At 42.9% G+C, this 24,814-nt stretch overlaps 1 protein-coding gene across 2 annotated transcripts in view; it reads right to left on the bottom strand.

Moving 5' to 3' along the window:
- Positions 1 to 1,218: 1,218 nt before the first annotated feature.
- LOC106568149 (uncharacterized) overlaps positions 1,219 to 24,814 on the bottom strand; it is a 47,371-nt gene continuing 23,775 nt past the window's right edge. The window contains exons 10-12 of one of the 2 annotated variants that reach the window (XM_014138224.3): positions 10,127 to 10,214; positions 5,651 to 5,758; positions 1,219 to 3,259 (exon numbers count right to left, since the gene is read on the bottom strand). In XM_014138224.3, the coding sequence (XP_013993699.2) occupies positions 3,212 to 3,259; positions 5,651 to 5,758; positions 10,127 to 10,214 (244 nt within the window). In that variant the 3' untranslated portion in view covers positions 1,219 to 3,211. Of the gene's footprint in view, positions 5,759 to 10,126; positions 10,215 to 24,814 lie in introns of both variants that reach the window. The other variant, XM_014138223.3, reaches the window with a different exon arrangement.

Raw genomic sequence — 24,814 nt, 5'->3', positions numbered from 1 at the left:
ACATGGTTCCTCCTGGGCCTCTCTGAGGGAGAAAGGGAGAGATGGAAGGAGAGTTGGACAGAAGGATGGTGGGAGGGAGGGATGGACTTCTTCTCCCAGCACACAGAGGGAGGTTACTTCATTTACTGGAGCAGGTGAGTGAATGGGACATGGCGTGGTGTGGCTAAGTAAACCCCCGTCATCGAAATCTACACGCTCACCACCCCTAAATGTAAAATAAAAATGTCCCAATTTGGGATCAATAAAGTACTACTCTACTCTCTGAATGTAACCTGATTCATCGTGTATTGAAGTAATACAGTATATTGACCGTTGTGTTTATGTCCTATAAGGTTTATTGCACCATCTAAATGACCTATATCTTCATCTAACAGCTCCATATCAATAGCACTATGCAGGACAGGACATGCTCAACATGTTAAAGTCAAATAAGAACAAAGCAGATCAATTATAGAGCGGTGTCCGTCCGTATACTACCCAGTTCCAGACCATGCAGGGGTGTATCCTGTGACCTCTTCCTCATCTGATTACCATGTGAAAGGTTGTCCTGTGAGGCTGAATGGCACAGGGCTCCTTGTAGCCGCCATACTCTAATTAGGCATGGTAATTAAAAGAGAGTCTGTCCCTTTGTAGTGACATCTGGTTCCCTGTCCACCTCCTGTATCAGGGGTGGAGAAACAGGCCAAACAAAACTAAGTGGGCTATGACTTCCTCATCACCATGACAGGGCAAGGGGTGAGAGGTCAGGGAGACAGGAAGAGCAACCACTGGATCTCGAGGTGCTAAAACATGTTTATGTGTGTGTGTGTGTGTGGTGTGGTGGTATGTGTGAGTTTTTCTCTCCAGAAGTCTGTACATATGCAAACTGATCTTGAAGGGCTCCTCTGTATGTTTTCCGTTACAGCCGGACATGTGTGTTTCGAGCCTGAGTGATTTATGTTCACATTCAAGGTCAGCTCATCTTAGAACTCTCATGCATGTGTTCTTTCTTTCTGTTGACAGTGCTGAGTGCTAATACAGTACATGAGCCTTGGACTCTGTAGGCAGAATGTATTGAGATATGTGCCCTTACTGGAGGCAGATGGCCTGCTATTCTGTTTCGTCTGTGTAGGAGTTAGAGAAGGAGATAGGAGTCTGCCCTACAGTGTGCATCAAAATCCAGAGCTATGTGTGCACAATGTTACATTAATGCAACAGGATCAAAACAGCGGTCTGTGAGAAGGTAAACGGAATGGGTTTAATTATTCTGCACAAAACAGGGAAAAATACAGAACACACACATAGACCAGAATGTCGATACTACAGATGAAGGATCTTAATTTGACCCAGTTTGCAACAGCAGGCAAATAATCATTTAGCAACAGGAAATGTGAATAATTATGTGGATTATAATTAAGACATTTTTTTGTAGGGTGTAATACATTTTTCATTAGGGCAAATCAAGTCTGATATATTAAAGTGAAAATTAGACTTTAGAAGCCTTTTCAAGCCTTGAACACACTACAAGTTTGTATTTCCTGCATCTATATTCAACATGAAACTTAAATGGAAAAACAAGCATGCATTACTCCTATTGACACAAATCAGCTACTATTTACCTTCTGTCTCCAGCCTGTCTGTAATAGTGCAAGCAATGTTTAAAGTGTGTTCATGTGTGCTGACAACAGGTTTATGCAGTGTCCACATGTAGGATTTTAATTTGATAACCCTGTTCGAGGAGAACTTTCCTGAAATGCAGGAAATGTAAAACTTGTAGTGTATTTGAGGTTTAAAAAGGCTTCTGAAATGTGTAATTTCCACTTTGAAATTTCAGACTAGATTTTCCCTTTTACGAAAAATGTATCAACCCCTACAAAAAACTTAATTAAAAGCCACAAAATAATACAAAATTCCTGTTGCTGCAGGATTATTTTCTTGCTGTAGCAAACTGGCTCAAATTAAGATCCTACATCTGTAGCAGCGCTGGACAATAGTGTCCTGTAGACTTTATAGGAACATTATCCAGGATAAGCAGCATAACTTGCATTTAATAGATTTGTTCACTAACTAAGACTGAACTACTGTTGTGCTAGTGTTTTTCTTAAGAAAGTGAGAGTTTCTATATTCAAATAGCTTGCATTCTTAGGGATTTACTACTTGTGAATGACAGAAAAACCTTAGTGGAAACATTATTACCTACAAAATATCAGTACATAGTAAATGCATAATAAATATTTGATAGAACTTTTAAAATGAACATTACATTTAAAAAAAATATGACATCTGATGGAATTGTGTTTCCAGGTAATACAGAGGACATTACATGATCTGGAGAAATAAGTTATGAATTATATTATCACAATCTGTCTAATGAAAAAATAGCTCAATTACTATCGTAATTATCAGATACATAATCATCTTTTCACAGTTTATCATAATCTTTAATAAAGATGGATTCAAATATATTAGATAGTACTAATATTTAACCTTTAAGAGTGCTCTAAAATGGCTATCATTTCAGAGTAAATATTGACCAGAAAAAATGAATCAGAAAACATGTACATTATGAGATATCCATTGACATATTCACATTCACCTAAAAAAGCTTGCACTTCATTGCCATTCATAAGATATTTCCATTCCCTCCGCTATAATAAACAAAAGGTTTAATGTGAAGATGTCTGTCTGTGTGAGGGTGAGAGCTGCATGATAATAAGCAGCCAGACAATAACATGGGCTAGGTACCTCTGAGTAGCTAGGGCGGACCGTTGCTAAGCACTTCTGGTTGCTAAGTGAGAGTGAGAGGGGGAACATTTCAGGAGCCCTTGGTGCAATGCTGAAATCTGAGGGCATTCCTTGACTTCTGGTGCTGCAGAACTGTTTCAAACCCCTGTCATATGACAGGCTAACGGTGCAGTGATAGAGACAGTCCTAAAGCATCCAAAGTGTGATACAGTAGTTTTTTTCCAAGGTTAAATAAACACACATATAAACAACAACAATCTTAAAATAGTAGGCAGCAGTCATCTGTAGTCATCTAATGAAGGCTGCAGTATTTACCTATATTGCAATCATTGGCAGCAAATTGACCATAAAAAAAGTACAAAATCAGCATCATTTATTTTACTCATTACAAAGAGAATCTCAAAGATGAATAAAAAACTAAACAAAACAAATGATCTGGTAGATCTTGGGCAATGTTCTTCCACAGCTTCAAATGATAAGGTGTTGTTCAGCCAGGTAGTTCAGAAAGGCTGGGCAGTAGATTTAGCGGCGAAAGCTTCGGTGACACAGAGAGGGAACAGCGTCAGTTATTTAGACAGGCCCGGAGCTCTTCATCGGGTAGCTGTGTGCTACTGAAGTGTAGCACACACCTGGGTACAGGGCCAGATCTAGCCTTTTGGGGGCCCTAATCGAGATTTGGGTGGGGGGCCACCCCACCAAGCCTGCAACAAAAACAATTGTGTTCCCCCTCTCTTCCTGCAGTTCTACACATTCTGCCATGGGGCTGGAAGAGACTTTTAAAATATTTTATAACAAATTTCATGCAATTCTACTCATTTAACCTTGGGGCAGAGATCAATCAATGGGGGCCCAATGGAAGTCAAGGCCACTGGGCACGTGCCCTGCTTTCCCAGTCGGTATTCGGCCATGATTAGCCTACTACTAGTTTAGATAACTCGCTAAACTAACTTACCAATATAAAAAGTGTTAGCTGACATGGCTAATTGAGGTCGGGGGCCTCCTAGTGGCCAGGGGCCCTAAGTGACCGCTTATATAACTTATGCCTGAAGCTGGCTCTGCCTGGGTGATGCTTCAGCAGCTATAAGCGCTAGAAAGACCACCACACCTCGGCAGTAGTCAGGAAACAGTCCCCTACGAGGCGGACTCAAGAACAGAGATACAGTTGAAGTCGGAAGTTTACATACACTTAGGTTTTGGGTCATTAAAACTCGTTTTTCAACCACTCCACAAATTTCTTGTTAACAAACTATACTTTTGTCAGTTAGGAGATCTACTTTGTGCATGACACAAGTAACTTTTCCAACAATTGTTTACAGACAGATTATTTCATTTATCACAATTCCAGTGGGTCAGAAGATTATATACACTAAGTTGATTGTGCCAGCTTGGAAAATTCCAGAAAATTATGTCATGGCTTTAGAAGCTTCTGATAGGCTAATTGACATAATTTGAGTCAATTGGAGGTGTACCTGTGTATGTATTTCAAGGCATACCTTCAAACTCAGTGCCTCTTTGCTTGATATCATGGGACAATCAAAAGATATCAGCCAAGACTTCAGAAAAAGAAACTGTAGACCTCTACAAGTCTGGTTCATCCTTGGGAGCAATTTCCAGACGCCTGAAGGTGCCACAGTCATTTGTACAAACAATATGGGACCACTCAGCTGTCATACCACTCAGGAAGGAGACACGTTCTGTCTCCTAGAGATGAACGTATTTTGGTGCGAAAAGTGCTTATCAATCCCAGAACAACAGCAAAGGACCTTGTGAAGATGCTGGAGGAAACAGGTACAAAAGTATCTATATCCACAGTAAAACGAGTCCTGTATCGACATAACCTGAAAGGCCGCTAAGCAAAGAAGAAGCCACTGCTCCAAAACCACCATAATAAAGCCAGACTACGGTTTGCAACTGCACATTGGGACAAAGATCGTACTTTTTGGAGAAATGTCCTCTGGTCTAATGAAACAAAAATAGAACTGTTTGGCCATAATGACCATCATTATGTTTGGAGGAAAAAGGGGGATGCTTGCAAGCTGAAGATCACCATCCCAACCGTGAAGCACGGGGGAGGCAGCATCATGTTATGGGGGTGCTTTGCTACAGGAGGGACTGGTGCACTTCACAAAATAGATGGCATCATGAGGCAGGAAAATTCTGTGAATATATTGAAGCAACATCTCAAGACATCAGTCAGGAAGTTAAAGCTTGGTCGCAAATGGGTCTTCCAAATGGACAATGACCCCAAGCATACTTCCAAAGTTGTGGCAAAATGGCTTAAGGACAACAAAGTCAAGGTATTGGAGTGGCCATCACAAAGCCCTGACCTCAATCCTATAGAAAATGTGTGGGCAGAACTGAAAAAGGGTGTGCGAGCAAGGAGGCCTACAAACCTGACTCAGTTAAACCAGCTCTGTCAGGAGGGGACAAAATTCACCCAATTTATTGTGGGAAGCTTGTGGAAGGCTACCCGAAATGATTCACCCAATAATAAAATAAATCATTCTCTACTATTTTTCTGACATTTCACATTCTTAAAATAAAGTGGTGATCCTAACTGACCTAAGACAGGGAATTTTTACTAGGATTAAATGTCAGGAATTGTGAAAAAAGGTGTATGTAAACTTCTGACTTCAACTGTATGACACTGTCACTGTTTTCAGTCCTGTTCTGGACAATATACAGTATCAAGATGTGAACAGTGATCCATATCAACATTATCTTTAAAAATCACTACAGGAAGATCGAGTGACGGGTAATAACTAAGACCTGCACATACTGGGGTCCTTGAGAGACCATTAGGGCCACTGCTACAGCAGGGCCTCTCCTGGTCCTATCCACCTGCCTCTCAGTATCCATGCTTTGGTCTTTAGGGTGGACCATCAGGCAGGTCTGAGGCACTGCTCTCCAGCTCAGTGAAGCTCACCATTGGAGGGACAGTGGGCCGGGACACAGGCAACCATTTGTACTGGAGGTCCTGTGAGTAGGGGCTCAGGTCCCAATCATAGTGCTGGAGCAGGTACCCACACGCTGCCTGAAACACAAATACAGATGTCCTTCTGGTGGCAATAGAGATGTACCATAAGACAAAACACATTATGTCCCTTTAAGACGCAACACATTATGTCTCTTTAAGACACTACACATTAGGCTACATGTACAATAGAGACATCTCTTTAAGACACAACACATTAGGCTACATGTACAATAGAGACATCTCTTTAAGACACAACACATTAGGCTACATGTACAATAGAGACATCTCTTTAAGACACAACACATAAGGCTACATGTACAATAGAGACATCTCTTTAAGACAACACATTAGGCTACATGTACAATAGAGACATCTCTTTAAGACACAACACATTAGGCTACATGTACAATATAGATATCTCTTTAAGACACAGCACATGAGGCAAAATGTACAATAGAGATGTCCCTTTAAGACAACTCATTAGGCACATGCACCTCTGGCCAATCTGGCTAATGAGCGCTAAATAACAGCGCTGCTTGTGTCGTAGTGTCTTGTTTGTCCACTGCAGAGTGGCCTTTTGGCAGGATCTCTGAAGTGACCAGTTTGATGCTAACAGTACATGAGTGACAGATCGTCCTTGCCTCTCCTCTCTCTCCCGAGAGAGTGCCTTTGCCAGAGGCGGTAAAGGGAAGGGGGGAAGGGGGAGGGAAGGGGAGGGAGGGAAGGGGGGAAGATGACTCACAGCTTCTGACCTACATCCCACTGCTCTCCAGAGTCTCCTCGCTGGTCTCTGGTCACACCCATCCCATGCACTAGTCTGGCCAAGACAGAGACAGCCAGCCACCTCTCTAGTGATTGTGCCTCAGTAATGACCACACTGCTGCAGTTGGGATGGGCCAGGTAATAAATCACGAGGATAAGGACAGAGCATGTTCAGGACAGATTCCATCAGGCTATTATTCCAATGCATGTGATTTAAAAAGCAAAAAAAAAATTGATGCATGACACTCATTTAGTGCTTATGAAGGAAACCCCATTTCTCTTCTCGTAATATATCCCTTCATGCTTAAAGGGAAATATATGATTGGCTTTACTTAGATATAATATATATCAACCCTTAGAGTATATCCATGACTCTCACATCTTGTCACCTCTCATACCACTCTTATACAGTAGTAGTGTTCTTGGTTTTGCTGTAGAGAGAACCCACTGGGCACAGACGTCAGTTCAACGCATGTCACCATCTCACTGAATTTACATTAAAATACAAAATTCACTTAGGTTGATGACCATTTGCAAATCCAATCAGTTTTCCACGTTGATTCAACATCATCACATATCATTTTTTGTTGTTGAAATGACGTGGAAACAACGCTGATTCAACCCACTTTGGCCCAGTGAGAAAGCCCTGATGTGTGTGAAGGTGTGGAGGCTGCCATGTGTAAAGGAGGATGACAAATGGACTGTCCCCTCAGGGGTGGCCTGGGTTTGGGGGACTGGCCACGCTGGATTTCACTAAGCCAAACAGTGATGCCTCATCTCTTCCATGACATGAAACCACCCTGTCACCCCCCGCTCCTCAGAATGGGTATGTCTGGGTGCAATGTTAACGTCACTGCCCACTGCAGCTTGTTAGCAGCATTGATATGATAAGACAGTATATCACTTCTTTGTAATGCAATATCACCTAGGATTTGAACTTAATCGTTATCAATCTGTCTCAAGTACCACAATGGACACTTAAAGGGCCTATACAGTATATACCATCAAAACCTGTTACTGGGTGTCTGTACACAACAGGGAGGAATTGCATTCTAGTCAACATATGAGAATAATGTGTTATTACTTTTACAAAACATCAACATTGCTTTTATCGCTTGAGATTTTGACCTGAGCTAGGTAAAGTGGCTGTGTTGATACAACAGACTCAGTACAGCTCATCCTCTCAAACCACTGTCTGTTGCCATGGTAACTGTCTCAAAGATATGCTTTCTGCTCTGGCTCTGTCATCAAATATCAGTTACTCAGAGAGACACAATATCTCATATATGAGTTTGAGACCTATACAGTATTTTCCCTATAGACCTACCTACACCATAATTAAGCAATGACACAATGGATTGCATTCCATTCCTACGAACAAAACACCTAAGCCAGCTAACCAGTTCTTATAGTAGCCATATGGCCGCCTTTGTCAGTCAGCACATCTGTATGCAGCGTAAGTATAGTTCAGCTTCAACTCTCCCATGATCAGATGATCAGGGTTGAGTCATCCCTCACAACAGTCCTGTCTGTCCGCATGCACTAAATCATTAAACAGGAGAAGGGAGGGTGATTATTTTCTCAGAGAAAAAAGAAAGATGTATGGAAGTTGATGACGTCCGTAAGCACACACCAGCTCCTCCTGTTACAATGCTGTGCCTTTGGAGTCTGTTACTACCGCATAGTTCTGAACATCTGCAATTCCCAGGGTGAATGACGGGCTGGATGAAGTACTGTGGTGGTACCTACCGTCTATTTGACTGACAGTATCTGGTTCTCTTGGATGAAAAGCAATAGAGAGTGAGTCATACTCCCTGCTGAGTGGATGGTAATCTCCCAGATCCTTGTCTATCAGTGGGCATTAAAAAGCTCAGTACAGACACTCAGCTCAGTACGTCAGAGGAAGCAGGCTGATCTGGCAGGATAACGCTGCCTTCCAAATGGCACCTTATTCCCTATATAGTGCACTACTTTTGACCAGAGCCCTATGGGCGTCACTCCGGTATCCCTATGGGCCCTGGTCAAAAGTAGAACACTAAAAAGGGAATACGGAGCCATTTGGGATGCAGCCAGGGTAGTAGGAACCCAGCCTCTCTCACCACCCCTCAGAGGTCTGATATGATCTGCCGACCAGGCCAGGGTAGTAGGAACCCAGCCTCTCTCACCGCCCCTCAGAGGTCTGATATGATCTGCTGACCAGGCCAGGGTAGTAGGAACCCAGCCTCTCTCACCGCCCCTCAGAGGTCTGATATGATCTGCTGACCAGGCCAGGGTAGTAGGAACCCAGCCTCCCTCACCGCCCCTCAGAGGTCTGATATGATCTGCTGACCAGGCCAGGGTAGTAGGAACCCAGCCTCCCTCACCGCCCCTCAGAGGTCTGATATGATCTGCTGACCAGGCCAGGGTAGTAGGAACCCAGCCTCCCTCACCGCCCCTCAGAGGTCTGATATGATCTGCTGACCAGGCCAGGGTAGTAGGAACCCAGCCTCCCTCACCGCCCCTCAGAGGTCTGATATGATCTGCTGACCAGGCCAGGGTAGTAGGAACCCAGCCTCTCTCACCGCCCCTCAGAGGTCTGATATGATCTGCTGACCAGGCCAGGGTAGTAGGAACCCAGCCTCCCTCATGCCCCACAGAGGTCTGATATGATCTGTCGACCAGGCCAGGCCAGTAGGACGTAGTGTGGTGTGTATGTGGGGGTTTAAGCAGCTGCTGTTGTTAAAACAATTGTTGATGTGTTGGTTTTCAGAGTGCAATTACTGGACATCATGTGTCACCACCACCGGCCGACCCTGACTGCGAACAGCAAACATGGGACATCAATATCCCTGTCAACAGGGCCTGTCTCACATCTCTCTGTGCCATAAACAGATAAGCAGAGCGAGCTCTGGTGATCAGATGCTATGACTCCTGCCTCCTGCCCATCTAAGCCACCAGTACACACTCATGCCCACCACGTTATCATAGACACCGGCAACAGGAAGTGGATCCCCGCCCACCTTACTGTCATTATGGCCGCAGCACACCTGTCCTATTTCTCACCTGCCTCCCACTGAGTGATCCGGGTCTGGACAGACAGTGTCTGTAACCCAATGGCACCCTATTCCCTTTGTAGTACACTACTTTTGACCAGGGCCTCAGGTCAAAAGTAGTGCACTATATAGGGAATAGGGTGCCATTTGGGACGCACACAGACAGTCTCAGTCAGCGGTTGCTAGCCTGGTAATGATGCCACAGAGGGCCCTGCACAGCTGGCCTTTTCTTACAAGCAGCCAATAGAACATCCACAGCAACACTTACCACTGTAACAACATTACCCCTTTAGCCAAGAGGAATCCCTACTGAACATCCCTGTCTCTGTCTCCTGAGGGGTGCTTTACTTGCTGGAGAAACTGACTGTAGACTTCAGGCACTGCAGACAGACCATTCCTATCTAAATGGTCAGTAATGTTGGACTTCCTTATAAAAAAATGTACATAGAACTTATAGTATTTAAATTTAAAGGACATTGGTAGCGTCATGTTAAATCCATTAAAAAAAAGATCAACAATAACTTTGGTGGAGAAAAATAAAATAAAGAGGGATGAGAGGAGAGAAAAGTGATTAGAGTAGAAAGATGAGGGCAGAAAGGGAAGAGATGAGAGAGGAGAGGAGAGGAGTCACCTTGAGAAAGACGTTGTTCAGCTGGACTCCGATGCAGTTCCTGGGGCCGTTGCCTAGGCTGCAGAGGAGGTGCTCCTGTCCTGCGTTTCTAAGACAGACAACAAAGCACAGCATAACCAATCATTACGTAACAGTCTTCTGTTTCATTTCTCTGTCCTCATATGACTAGAGCCGAGACCTCGGGGTGCTGTGGTTTGTAGCTGTCACGTCCTGCCACGATGCAGAGATGTGGGGTGACGACCCTGGTGATTAAGTCAGCAGCATCAGGGAGCCAACAGAACAGACAATGCTATCATTACCTTTAGGACTATGCAAGTAGAGACTGCTTACCATGGAGTTCTATGTAAAGCAGTGCTATATATTCATATCATACACAACAATGGTTTGTACCTATTCACAAATCCATATAATTGACATCATGTTATGTTGTCATAGTACAGTATATGTCCATATACAGGTGCAGGATGTTAATTTGAGCCAGTTTGCTACAGCAAGAAAAGAATCCTGCAGCAACAAGACATTTTAATTGTTATGTGGATTGTAATTAATTGACATTTTTGTAGGGGTAGATACATTTTTTGCAAGGGAAAATTAAGTCTGAAATTTCTACGTGGCAATTACAAACTTCAGAAGCCTTTGTAAACCTCAAATACACTATACGTTTAAAATGTCCTGCATTGCAGGAAAGTTCTTCTCCAACAGGGTGATCAATTTAAGATCCTACATCTGTAGCAGTTGGACTGACAGCAGGAACTTACTCGTCTCTGCACCACACACATTAACTAACATGTTTTTGATATAATTCAGCTCTCTTTCTCCACTCGCATTACAGGAAGGAATTAAGTGGAGTGAGAGAGAGAAGAAACATATTGGCTTGCTCTGAGACAGGATTGTGGACTAATGCACTAAGTGGACAGAGATGAAGTGCAAGTTCTGAGTGGCTGGCTTCCAGAATCATGCAGAGCTGTGTTTCCGACCAGATCATCGGATCCTGTGGTCAGTTTCAATAATGTTATTCTAATGTGTGAAATGGTTTTCCATCCCCCTTGTTGTGCTTCCTGGGAGTAATGCAACTGTGATAATGTAAACCATTTTGAACAAACATACTTGCAACAGAGTGTATGGAAATATATACAGTATGTTCATGTAAGTATTTTCTACACTCAACCTGACATAAAGCCACCCAATAAATAAGTGTTGCCTCCCCCTCTCTATCACTGTGTACCAGTGAGTATGCAGTCAGTCCCTATGACGCAGGGAGGGGGTCCAACACTCTGCTATGAGTCACACCTGCAGATGACTGACATATCAATCACCTCAGGGGTCAAGCATATCACAGTCTCCAGAAAGCAATATAGAAAAGGTTGAAAACAGCCCACACAAACAATAACTGAATGTATAAAACTGTCATTGTTCAGTCAGAATGTCAGGCAGAATGACTACTGTTTAGAGTGTCTGAGTCTTTAGAATGTATGCTTGTTCAAAATGTCTGCATGTTCAGTTACAGTAGAATGTCTGATTGTGTACATGCGTTTAGATCAGTATGTTTATCGTCGTTATTAAGGTCAGAGTAAAAAAGATGCTTCCGAGAGGAAGACCTGCACACTGCATGTGGCGTAGACAGGCACATAATGTGATTCCTGCACCTGGTGATCAAGCCTCGTTACATAATGGTGACCAATGTTCAAAGCCACAGTAATATCAGACATGTACATTTCCTAAATTAAACAATGTCATGATTAATACATATCTGTAGCAGTGTCCCGTTCTGTGACTCACTGTGTGCTCAGAGAGGAAGGGCAGCTTTTGAGTCCTCTGAGCTCAATGTTCAAATTGGTTTATTCATATGGTATATGGTGTCCCCATCTGAATAACATGCTGATTACGATGACATGATGAATAAAAAATAGATAAATGCATAATATTCTTTGTTAAACTATATATTGTCAGATCAAATCTTGTTGGTCACGTACATACACACACACACATATACACACACACACACACACACACACACACACACACACACACACACACACACACAGAGTACCAGTCAAAAGTTTGGACATACCTACTCATTCAATGGTTTTTCTACATTGTAGAATAATAGTGAAGACATCAAAACTATGAAATAATACATATGGAATCATGTAGTAACCAAAAAATGTGTTAAACAAATCAAAAAATATATTTTATATTTGAGATTCTTCAAAGTAGTTAACCTTTGCCTTGATGACAGCTTTGCACACTTTTGGCATTCTCTCAACCAGCTTCACCTGGTATATATAATGGTTTGTATTGACAGTATGGACAGTAAATTAATAGAAAAGGTGTATACAGCAGCAGTTATATAGGATGAGTCTTGACCAGAATACTGTAAATACGGTCCATATGAAGTGATAAAATATTATGTAACTAAATTACTAAGTTCAAAAATCAAATCAAACTTTATTTGCCACATGCGCTGAATACAAGTGTAGACTTTACCGTGAAATGCTTACTTACAAGCCCTTAACCAATAGTGCAGTTCAAGAAGAAGAACTGCACTGTTGGGGTTCAGGGCAGGGTAATGGGCGGAGGCTGGCTAGTGGTGACTATTTAACAGTCTGGCCTTGAGATAGAATCCGTTTTTTAGTCTCTCGGTCCCAGCTTTGATGCACCTGTACTGTCTCCGCTTTCTTGATGGTAGCGTGGTGAACAGGCCGTGGCTCGAGTGGCTGGGGTCCTTGATGATCTTCTTGGACTTCCTGTGACACCGGGTGCTGTAGATGTCCTGGAGGGTGTTGGGCTGACCGCACCACCTTCTGGAGAGCCCTGCGGTTGCAGGGGTTGCAATTGCCTTACCAGTTGGTGATACAGCCCGACAGGATGTTCTCAATGGTGCATCTGTAGAAGTTTGTGAGGGACTTAGGGATTAAGCATAATTTTTTTCAGCCTCCTGAGGTTGAAGAGGCGCTGTTGCTGTTGATTAAGCATCCTTGTGGGGCCCCCGTGTTGAGGATTAGCGTGGCGGGGGTGTTATTGCCTACCTTCACCACCTGGGGTTGGCCAGTCAGGAAGTCCAGAACCCAGTTGCACAGGGCGGGGTTCAGATCCAGGGCCCCGAGCTTAGTGATGAGCTTGGAGGGCAGTATTGTGTTGTAAATGTCATATTAAGAATACACAATGAACTACAACGCCCATGTATCTTATTTTTGGGAAGTTTGATGCTTCTGATGTAACTCAATAGATTAAAGCAACATTGTAAAGAGCAATAATTTTCAAATATGAAATACATAATATTTTAAGATCATTTTTATTTCTATTTCCATGTGAAACGGTGGATGAGAGTACGTAAGACTTCTCTCAAGCATGAAGGAAATTGCACAGACATTTGACATGAATCTGACATGAACGGGCTCATACTGAATGTCAAGGGTTTAGTGTTCTAGGGTTCCGCACTTCTCTCTTCCTGCACAGCACACATTATCAATGACTAGCCAGGTGTGAACGAGCTGCAGCAGGACATCTCGCTGTCATCCTTCTTCAGACCAATGCATTGTCACACTTGGGCAAGCATCCCCACTCAGACTTGTCCAGTCTCTACATCCCTCTGTATGGTATCACAGCCAACGTTTCCACAGCTGCAAGTTATATCGCTTTCCACAGGATTTAGTGGAAATGACCAGAAATTATAATTGATGACTCGAGTGAGATTTGAGCACACTGCCTGCCTGCCGAGATCAGGTTTGTGGTCCATACATAACATCTCATAACAGGACTGGACAGTCATTAGTGCTGCTTAGACGGCTGATCCAGCCTTAGAGCTGACTGAAACCCATCACACTGCTTTCTCCATCTGATGTCCACTGAGAAGACAGAGACAGAAGAGACAGGGACTAAGAGAGGAGAGAAGAAAAAGGGGAGAGATGAGAAAGCAGAATATAGAAAGAGGAGAGGATCCCAATGATGGGAAGAGAGCAATGGATACCATTAAAAGGAGGTGGGGCATTACTCTTCCTTCTGCATTAATTGAACACGATGAGGCCCAGAAGAGGAGTGTGACAACAACCAGGACAAGAGGGAGGGAACCCCAGCCTGGATTAAAGGTGTAAAGGCAGGGCCGACTCGAGGCATAAGCAACCTCAGCAGTTGCTTAGGGCCCCGGAAATCAGTCAAAAATCGAATCAAAATACATTTTATTGGTCACATACACATGGTTAGCAGACGTTAATGCGAGTGTAGTGAAATTCTTGTGCTTCTAGTTCCGACAGTGCAGTAATATCTAACAAGTAATCTAACAAGTTCACACACGACTACCTTATACACATAAATGTAAAGGGATGAATAAGAATATGTACATAGAAATATATGGATGAGCCATGGCCGTGCGGCATAGGCAAGATGCAGTAGATGGTATAGAATATACATATGAGATGAGTAATGTAGGATATGTACACATTATTAAAGTGCCGTTATTTAAAGTGACTAGTGATACCTTTATTAAATCCATTTATTACATTTATTAAAGTGGCAAGAGATTTGAGTCTCTATGTTGGCAGCAGCCATTCGATGTTAGTGATGGCCTGATGGCTCTGATGGCCTTGAGATCGAAGCAGTTTCAGTCTCTCAGTCCCAGTTTGATGCACCTGTACTGACCTCGCCTTCTGGATGATAGCGGGGTGAACAGGCAGTGGCTGGGTGATTGTTGTCCTTGATGATCTTTTTGGCCTTCCTGTGACATCGGGTGGTGTAGGTGTCCCGGAGAGCAGGTAGTTTGCCCCCGGTGATGCGTTGTGCAGACCTCACTACCCTCTGGAGAGTCTTACGGTTGTGGGCGGAGCAGTTGCCGTACCAGGCGGTGATACAGCCCAACAGGATGCTCTAGATTGTGCATCTGTAAAAGTTTGTGAGTGTTTTAGGTGACAAGCCAAATCTCTTCAGCCTCCTGAGGTTGAAGAGGCGCTGTTGCGTCTTCTTCTCCACGCTGTCTGTGTGGGTGGACCATTTCAGTTTGTCCGTGATGTGTAAGCCGAGGAACTTAAAACTTTCCACAATCTCCACTACTGTCCCGTCGATGTGGATGGGGGGGGATGCTCCCTCTGTTGTTTCCTGAAGTCCACGATCATCTCCTTTGTTTTGTTGACGTTGAGTGGGAGGTTATTTTCTTGACACCACACTCCGAGGGCCCTCACCTCCTCCCTGTAGGCCGTCTTGTCGTTGTTGGTAATCAAGCCTACCACTGTAGTGTCGTCTGCAAACTTGATGATTGAGTTGGAGGCATGCATTGCCACGCAGTCATGGGTGAACAGGGAGTACAGGAGAGGGCTGAGAACGCACTCTTGTGGGGCCCCAGTGTTGAGGATCAGAGGGGTGGAGATGTTTCCTACACCTGGGGGCGGCCCGTCAGAAAGTCCAGGACCCAGTTGCACAGGGCGTGGTCGAGACCCAGGGTCTCGAGCTTAATGACGAGTTGAGGGTACTATGGTGTTAAATGCTGAGCTGTAGTCAATGAACAGCATTCTTACATAAGTATTCCTCTTGTCCAGATGGGATAGGGCAGTGTGCAGTGTGATGGTGATTGCGTCGTCTGTGGACCTATTGGGGCGGTAAGCAAATGGGAGTGGGTCTAGGGTATCAGGTAGGGTGGAGGTGATACGATCCTTGATGAGTCTCTCAAAGCACTTCCTGATGACAGAAGTGAGTGCTACGGGGCAATAGTAATTTAGTTCAGTTACCTTAGCTTTCTTGGGAAGAGGAACAATGGTGGCCATCTTGAAGCATGTGGGCACAGCAGACTGGGATAGGGATTGATTGAATATGTTCGTAAACACACCAGCCAGCTGGTCTGCGTATGCTCTGAGGACACAGCTAGGGATGCCGTCTGGGCCGGCAGCGAGGGTTAACACGTTTAAATGTTTTACTCACATTGGACATGGTGAAGGAGGCTTTTGTAGCTGGCCATGTCAGTGGCACTGTATTGTCCTCAAAGCAAGCCAAGAAGTTGTTTAATTTGTCTGGGAGCAAGACTTCGATGTCCACAATGGGGCTGGTTTTCTTTTTGTAATCCGTGATTGACTATAGACCCTGCCACATACGTCTCGTGTTCGAGCAGTTGAATTGCGACTCTACTTTGTCTCGATACTGATGCTTGCTTGTTTGATTGTCTTGCGGAGGGAATAGCAACACTGTTTGTATTCGGTCATGTTTCCAGTCACCTTGCCATGATTAAAAGTGGTGGTTCGTGCTTTCAGTTTTGCAGAAATGCTGCCATCAATCCACGGTTTCTGGTTAGGGAAGGTTTTAATAGTCACAGTGGGTACAACATCACCAATGCACTTGCTAATAAACTCGCTCACTGAGTCAGTGTATACATCAATGTTGTCTGAGGCTACCCGGAACATATCCCAGTCCACGTCATCGAAGCAATCTTGAAGCGTGGAATCCGATTGGTCAGACCAGCGTTGGATAGACCTGAGCACGGGCGTTTCCTCCGTTTAAGTTTCTGTCTATAGGCTGGGAGCAACAAAATGGAGTCATGGTCAGATTTGCCGAAGGGAGGGCGGAGGAGGGCTTTTTATGCATCGCGGAAGTTAGAGTAGCAATGGTCCAGAATGCTACCAGCTCGTGTCGCGCATTCGATATGCTGATAGAATTTAGGAAGCCTTGTTCTCAGATTAGCTTTGTTAAAAGCCCCAGCTACAATAAATGCAGCTCAGGATGTATGGTTTCCAGTTTACATAGAGTCCAGTGATGTTCTTTCAGGGTCGTCGTGGTATCTGCTTGGGGGGTTATACACGGCTGTGACTATAATCGAAGAGAATTCTCTTGGTAGATAATGCGGTCGGCATTTGATTGTAAGGAATTCTAGGTCAGGTGAACAAAAGGACTTCAGTTCCTGTATGTTGTTATGATCACATCATGAGTCGTTAATCATAAGGCATACACCCCCGCCCTTCTTCCTACCAGAGAGTTGTTTGTTTGTCGGCGCGATGTGTGAAGAAACCAGGTGGCTGTACCGACTCTGACAACATATCCCGAGTGAGCCATGATTCCGTGAAACAGAGAATGTTAAAATCTCTGATGTCTCTCTGGAAGACAACTCGTGCCCTAATTTCGTCCACCTTGTTGTCTAGAGATTGGACATCGTCAAGTAATATGTTCGGAAGCGGTGTATGGTGTGCTCGCCTTCTAAGTCTGACCAGTAGGCCGCTCCGTCTGCCTCTCCTGCGGCGAACGCGTTGTTTTGGATCGGCCTCTGGGATAAGATCCCACGTCCAGGTTGGAGGTCCGAACAAAGGATCCGTCGTATTCCTGGTCGTAATAATGGTAAGTTGACGTCGCTTTTATATCCAATAGTTCTTTCCAACTGTATGTAATAACACTTGAGATTTTCTGGGCTAACAATGTAAGAAATAATACATAAAAAAACGAATTACTTCATAGTAAGGACCTGAAGCGAGGCGATCATCTCTGTTGGCACCATCACATACATTTCGGGGTCTCAACTTACTGTTGAGAGTTACAATAGTTGAATACACAAGGTACGAGCGCATCAGCAGTTTTTCTCTTGTTTTGTCAGTCACTGACAGTCACTCAATTAATAACGTCAGCTAACAATTTTTAGATTGGTAACTTAGTCTAGCCAGTTATCTAAACTTGTAGTAATCATGGATGAATACTGACAGGGCACGCCTCTACCCAGACGCCCGGACCTTGGTAAGTTAGTTTAGCCAGTTATCATGGACGAATACCGACAGGGCACTCCTCTACCCAGGCGCCCTGACCTCCAGGGGGCCCCCATTGATTTTGTTAGTCACTCTCACGCATATATCATTAACATGGCATAAGTCATTGCAAAATGTTTAGAATTGCAGGAAACTTGCTTTAAAACGACAAATATTTCTCTACACCACATGGCAAAATAGGAAGAATTGCATGAAATGTTTTATCAAATGTTCTCTTCACCTATGGCAAAATGTGTAGAAGTGCAGAAAACTAACTTTAAAACGTACATTTTTCTCTCTGCCGTCAAAAGGGGGGCCACTTAAACATTTTGCCAGCTTGGTGGTGGTGGTGGTGGTGGGGGGGGGGGCAAATCTTGCTTAGGGCCCACAAAAGGCTACAGATGGCCCTGTGTAAAGGGTTATTGTACTCTGTATGCTGATGAAAAACACTACAGTCTCAGAGGTTTTATGCAGATGAAGAGGGTCTAAAAGAAGGATGTTGGTCCTCGAAGAGCGAGCGGATTGATTTGAAGAGGCAGTTGATAAGGAGAGTAGGAGAGGGTCTGACGGCCTCCCAAATGACGCACTAGTGCACTACTTTTGACCAGGCACGATATACGGAATAGGGTGTCCTTTGGGACAGTCTCTGAAATATTCATCACGCAGAGTGAAACAGAAGCTTGGCTTGTGGCCAGCGTATTGACTGACTTGATCCTGTGTCTCTCCCCCAAATCTTAAGGGTGTTACTTTCTAGGAAGGAAACCCAACTCAGGGGTCATTAGTCTGTGTGATGATGAGTCCCTGTGTCCTTCACCTCACCGCAGAAAGAGCAGCTGTAGAGAAGAGAGGAGCCTCATCGTCTCACCCCCGTCTGTAGCTAAGGCAGGGGGGCAGAGGGATGCTCTGCTCTGACTCACTTCTGAATCATCCTCCTCCCCAGGGCTTCATAAAAGAGAGAAGCATCCCTCTCTCTCTCTCAACTCACAAACACACACTTGGACGCTAACACACACAAACAAACACACAAGTGCACACACAGACACATACCAATGGACATTGCATGGATGCAAATGGATGTATCGATAAAGAGACATGCAAGAAATATGAAGACTTCATTCATAAGGCTAAAACAACATAAGAATGGAGGCCCAGCCATATGCATAGGGGAATCCCCATTGGTACAGACACAGTCAGGTTACCAGTTGGCATGGCAACAGTTATCTACTGCGTGTCGAGAGAGAGAGACACACTCACATTTGATATGGATATGGTACAAATCTGACATGATAAAGGAAAACAATTCACCATTTTAAGATAATTTACAATAACCTATAGCCACTACAATACATTAATATTGATGGAAGGCAGATATCCCCTTCTGAGAGTGACGATTAAACATATTTAATTATATGAACAAATGACAGAAGCCTGATGTAGCCATTATCACATCTCATATCCATTAACCTCTGTTTCATCATAATTCGAGTGCACCTTGAGAAATGACATAATCACTATTATTGAGGGACTTAAGGGTGGAGCCTGGACCTAATGTGCTACAATAACGATCAACAGTAGCATTAAAGCATTTAACCTACAAATCTAGCACAGTATGGATTTCAGTGGATTTTCCTTATTATGCGGAGTGAGCCGGTGTCACAGGAGGGCTCGTAAATCTAATTCATGACTTCATGACTCACTCAGAGAATAATAAAGCAGTGGGCTAAACCAGCAGGACCTGCCATCAGCCTCTCTCTTTACCTGGTTCTGATCAAGACCTCCTGCCTGCTGAGAACTGCCAATGCTAGTAAGAGCCATACAAATAATTCATATCAGGGAGGAGTGTTTTCTTCCTTTAAATGCATGGTAACAAGACTATTCATTTCCATTAATTATCTTGTAATGTGGGAGATTTTACAGACTATACCTTAAACAACCTTTGGAATGGTGACAAGTTTATCCTTGTTTGTTTTTATTCCCTTACAATGGCGTCACAGTCAATGTGTATGTACTGAGCTATCAGTGAAACAGAAGCTGTTCTTGAGTATCTTAGTGAAATAAAAACCCAGACATACGTCTGAGACTAACCTAAACCACTTGATGTGGCCTCCTTCAACAATGGCTGTAATGGATGTGTCCAAATGTCTTCAGGCTGCTATCTATTTATTGGTCAGTTTCAGTTACACTGGGGCTGTCTGCTGAAGACAAACTAAGCATACTGCCCTGCCCAACAGACACACACACACACACACGCACACAGCTGCACACAACATCTGTTGCACAGCTGCACTGAAACCACAGCAACAGCAGCCAAAAGGACCATCCTGTCTCGTCCGAGGAGGAAATGATTATTATTATTTATTAAATGTCAGAGTAGCAGACACAGCAGGTACCCTCCGTTACCCCAGATCAACATCCTGTCTAGATGGAATCTATGGGGCTCTAATAATGCTGGATGTCTGGCAAAACAAGAATAGTCAAGTAAAAGTAAAATTAACACATAAATAGGTTGTTTATTAGCTTGCTTCTATTCTTGGAGAGGTGCTAGAGAGGGCAGTACGAAGCAGTTTCTGCATTGTTGATAACCCCCTCTCTCCCACACTGTCCTCCCTACAACTGGCACATCCCAGTCTGCCAGTCCTGATAATGGTGCAGTGCTACAGTGAAAAATGGGATCTAGATGGTAATTTTCCATTAATACAAATTATGTGACTTGCTTCAGCTCTTTGAAAGTGTTTATGTGGCAGTGGATAGGAGAGCCTGAACATGTGAAAGTTGGTTTGGTGTCTCTATCACGAACGGTACAAGAGTTACTGTTGATGGGTTCAAAGTTGGTTTGGTGTCTCCAGCTTAAACAGTTCATTAGTTACTGTTAGTGAATTATTTTAGGCTAGTTGTAGCAAATTCATATAGTTATATTTGCTAAAAGTAAAAAAATAATGAAATTAGGACAGCATGAATATGTGAAAGTTAATTTGGTGTCTCTAGCTTGAATGGTTCAAGAGTTACTGATGGTGAGTTATTTTATATGATCAGACCAAAACATGTGATCAGAAGTGATCGGGTGAAATATGAAGGAAGACGATGTGTATCTGCTTTCACAATTCTTCATCATCATCATCATAAAACATGTTGTTCTAAATTCAATCACCCTCTTCAATATTTTTTGCCTGCGCTGTTCTGATTTCAGATTTGAATTGCAGGGCAGTAGACCTTTTTGGGAAGTAGTCAAAGTAGCTGATTTGTATCAGAAGTTGCATTGTTGCATTCACAGTGAATGGAAGGTTGGAAGTGATGATGTCACAATGGAAGCTTCAGAATGTTGAAGAAATCCCACAAAAGAGGATCCCATGAAAGTTTAATAAGTTTAATAAACGTTTTACAGTTTAAAAAGTATAAATAGTATCAAAAAGTTGTATACAAGCACACTGTCCCAGACCAGTCTGCACATTTTAAAGTTTGAATGGCGTTTCTAGCTTAAAAAGGTGTAAGAGGAGTAGCGTTATAAAGAATAATAACTATATGGTACTTTACAAGTAAAGTTGTGGGGCTTGCTTTAGCTCTTTAAAAGTATTTTTGTGGTCATGGAAGAAGTTTAAAAAGTGTTACTTTACTATTTAAAGCAAAGCAGTTACATATAGTCAAAGTTACATTTTGTAAAATAATTGGTCTGATTACTTTGATAAACCACTGTATCAACATTATTACTTTGAATTATGGGTTAGATAAAAAAAATTATAAACTACAGTTGTTGCATGTGAAAACTGAAAGAAGAAAGACATAGGACAAGAAAATGGGAATAAAAGGTAGGATCATGTGGACAACACTCTTAGGAAAGCAAAGCAACTCTGAATCCTTCATGCTGTTGGTTTCAGATAAATAGATGTATGATTTACATTTGTAAAACGTTCAGTGTAAATTAAGTTTCATTTTAATTGAATGATGATGTAATGATTGGAAAATTTTAGGCTATTATTTGGGGAGAGAAATATAATGGTGCATCTAGTGATGACAGCTCTTTAAAATTATTTTTGTGGTAGTTGAAGAACTACTGATAGCTAGCTTTAGTTCTATCTAATAAATACACTATTTAGGCTAACATCTAATGCACATTGCCATGTAATGCACATTCAAATGTCATAAATCAACACTGCAGAGCTCTCCCTGTCTTCTGCCATGCCTTGATTGTATTACTGCTGATTATATCTGTAAATGTGCATGTACACGCTGGCCCATCTACTGTTGCTAGCCCAAATTCTGAATTGTGCTTTGATATCTGCTTCACTGATTTCTGCTCTCATAAAAGCCTGGGTTTTCTGCACGTTAACACTAGAAGCTTATTACCTGAAATTGATCAATTGAAAGTGTGATTTCACAGCTCCAATCCAGATGTGTTGGTCATTACTAAGATATTGTTAAGGAAGAGTGTTTTGAATACTGATGTTAACCTTTCTGGTTATAACCTTTTTCAGAAAAACAGATCTTCCAAAGATGGGGGAGTGGTAATCTTTACCAAGGATCACCTTCAGTGCTCGGTTGTCTCCAAGTCTGTCCCCAAACAATTTGATTTGCTGGTTTTAAGCATTATACTTTCAAATAGCTCTTTGTTGACTGTTATCATCCTCCATCAGCACCGGCCTGTACCCTACCTGCCCTAAGCTCTCTCCTGGCCCCTTACACGAAGTCTGAATTTGTCCTGCTAGGTGACCTAAACTGGGACATGCTTAAACCACCTCACCAAGTCCTAAAGCAATGGGACTCCCTAAATCTTTCTCAGATTATTACCAATCTCACAAGGTATGACTCCAAAACACCCGAAAAGGCTACTCTCCTCGATGTTATCCTCACAAATAATCCTGATAGGTGTCAGTCTGGTGTTTTCTGTAATGACCTTAGTGATCACTGTTTTACAGTCTGTGTAGGTAATGGCTGCTCAGTGAAACGACCTGTCCTGATTTGTCATAGATGCTGGCTAAAAAACTTCAATGAGCAAGTCTTCCTTCATGACCTGGCCTCTGTAATTGTTAGAGTCAGCTTGATCCCCTCTGTTGTATACGCTTGTACCTTCTTTTTTTATATTTTCAGTGGTATTGTTAACAAACACGCCCCCATAAAGAAAATGAGAATTAAAAAACAGGTTCAGCCCCAAGTCCGATCGTGATCTTGCAGAGTTAAGAACTGCATTTGGTGAAATGCTCGGCACACTGGCTCTCGTTCAGGCAAATGATAAATAAGTGCTCTCAGTCTATCCGGAAGGCCAAAGTGAGTTACTTTAAGGAGCAGTTGTCTCTCTGTGGGTCTAACCCCAAGAATTTCTGGAAAACGGTTAAAGACCTGGAGAATAAACCCTCCTCCTCACAGCTGCCCATGTCCCTTAATGTTGATGATGTGGTTGTTACTGACAAGAAGCATATGGCTGAGCTCTTTAAATCACCAGGATTCAGGATTCCTATTTGACTCAGCCATGCTTTCTTGCCCGTCCAACATTTCCTCATCTCCCACCTCTTCCAATGCGACTAGCCTCGATGCTCCTCCCTCTTTTTCCCCTGCCCCGCTACAATGTTTCTCCCTGCAGGCGGTCACTGAGTCCGAGGTGCTAAAGGAGCTCCTTAAACTTGACCCCCAAAAAACATCTGGGTCAGATGGTTTAGACCCTTTCTTTAATGTTGCTGTCCCTATCATCGCCAAGCATATCTCTGACCTTTTTAACCTGTCTCTCCTCTCTGGGGAGGATACCATTGCTTGGAAGGCAGCCACGGTGCATCCTTTATTTAAAGGGAAAGATCAAGTTGATCCTAACTGTTATAGGCCTATTTCTATTTTGCCCTGTTTATCAAAAGTGTTGAAAAAAACTTGTCAATAATCAACTGACTGTCTTTCTTCATGTCTATAGTATTCTCTCTGGTAAGCAACCTGGTTTACGCTCAGGTTATGGATGTGTCACTGCAACCGTAAAGGTCCTCAATGATGTCACCATTGCCCTTGATTCTATGCAATGTTATGCTGCTATTTTTATTGACTTGGCCAAAGCTTTTGATACAGTAGACCATTCCATACTTGTGGGACAGCTAAGGAGTATTGGTGTCTCTGAGGGGTCATTGGCCTGGTTTGCTAACTACCTCTCTCAAAGAGTGCAGTGTATAAAGTCAGAACATCTGCTGTCTCAGCCATTGCCTCTCACCAAGGGTGTTGTCTCTCTTGTCGTGATGTGTTTTGTCCTACATTTTTATATTTTTATTTTATTTTTAATCCTAGTCCCCATCCCCGCAGGAGGCCTTTTGGTAGGCCGTCATTGTAAATAAGAATTTGTTCTTAACTGACTTGCCTAGTTAAATAAAAGGTTAAATAACAAATAAATGAATTTAAAAAAGATCACTGAAAAGTACATTGCTGAATAAAATGTGGTGTGCTTGTTTTAAAATATGCATGGTTTTTAAATAAGTTATAGTTGTAGTAGTGTCTGAGGTACTAATGTTGGTGACTGGTTGTAGTTGTAGTAGTGTCTGCAGTACTAATGTTGGTGACTGGTTATAGTTGTAGTAGTGTCTGAGGTACTAATGTTGGTGACTGGTTATAGTTGTAGTAGTGTCTGCAGTACTAATGTTGGTGACTGGTTATAGTAGTGTCTGCAGTACTAATGTTGGTGACTGGTTATAGTTGTAGTAGTGTCTGCAGTACTAATGTTGGTGACTGGTTGTAGTTGTAGTAGTGTCTGCAGTACTAATGTTGGTGACTGGTTATAGTTATAGTAGTGTCTGCAGTACTAATGTTGGTGACTGGTTATAGTTGTAGTAGTGTCTGCAGTACTAATGTTGGTGACTGGTTATAGTTGTAGTAGTGTCTGCAGTACTAATGTTGGTGACTGGTTATAGTTGTAGTAGTGTCTGAGGTACTAATGTTGGTGACTGGTTGTAGTTGTAGTAGTGTCTGCAGTACTAATGTTGGTGACTGGTTGTAGTTGTAGTAGTGTCTGCAGTACTAATGT

Source organism: Salmo salar, chromosome 13, assembly GCF_965601325.2.
Source record: "Salmo salar chromosome 13, fSalSal1, whole genome shotgun sequence".
Classification (NCBI taxonomy): Eukaryota; Metazoa; Chordata; class Actinopteri; order Salmoniformes; family Salmonidae; genus Salmo; species Salmo salar.
This window is presented reverse-complemented; position numbering and strand designations above follow the sequence as displayed.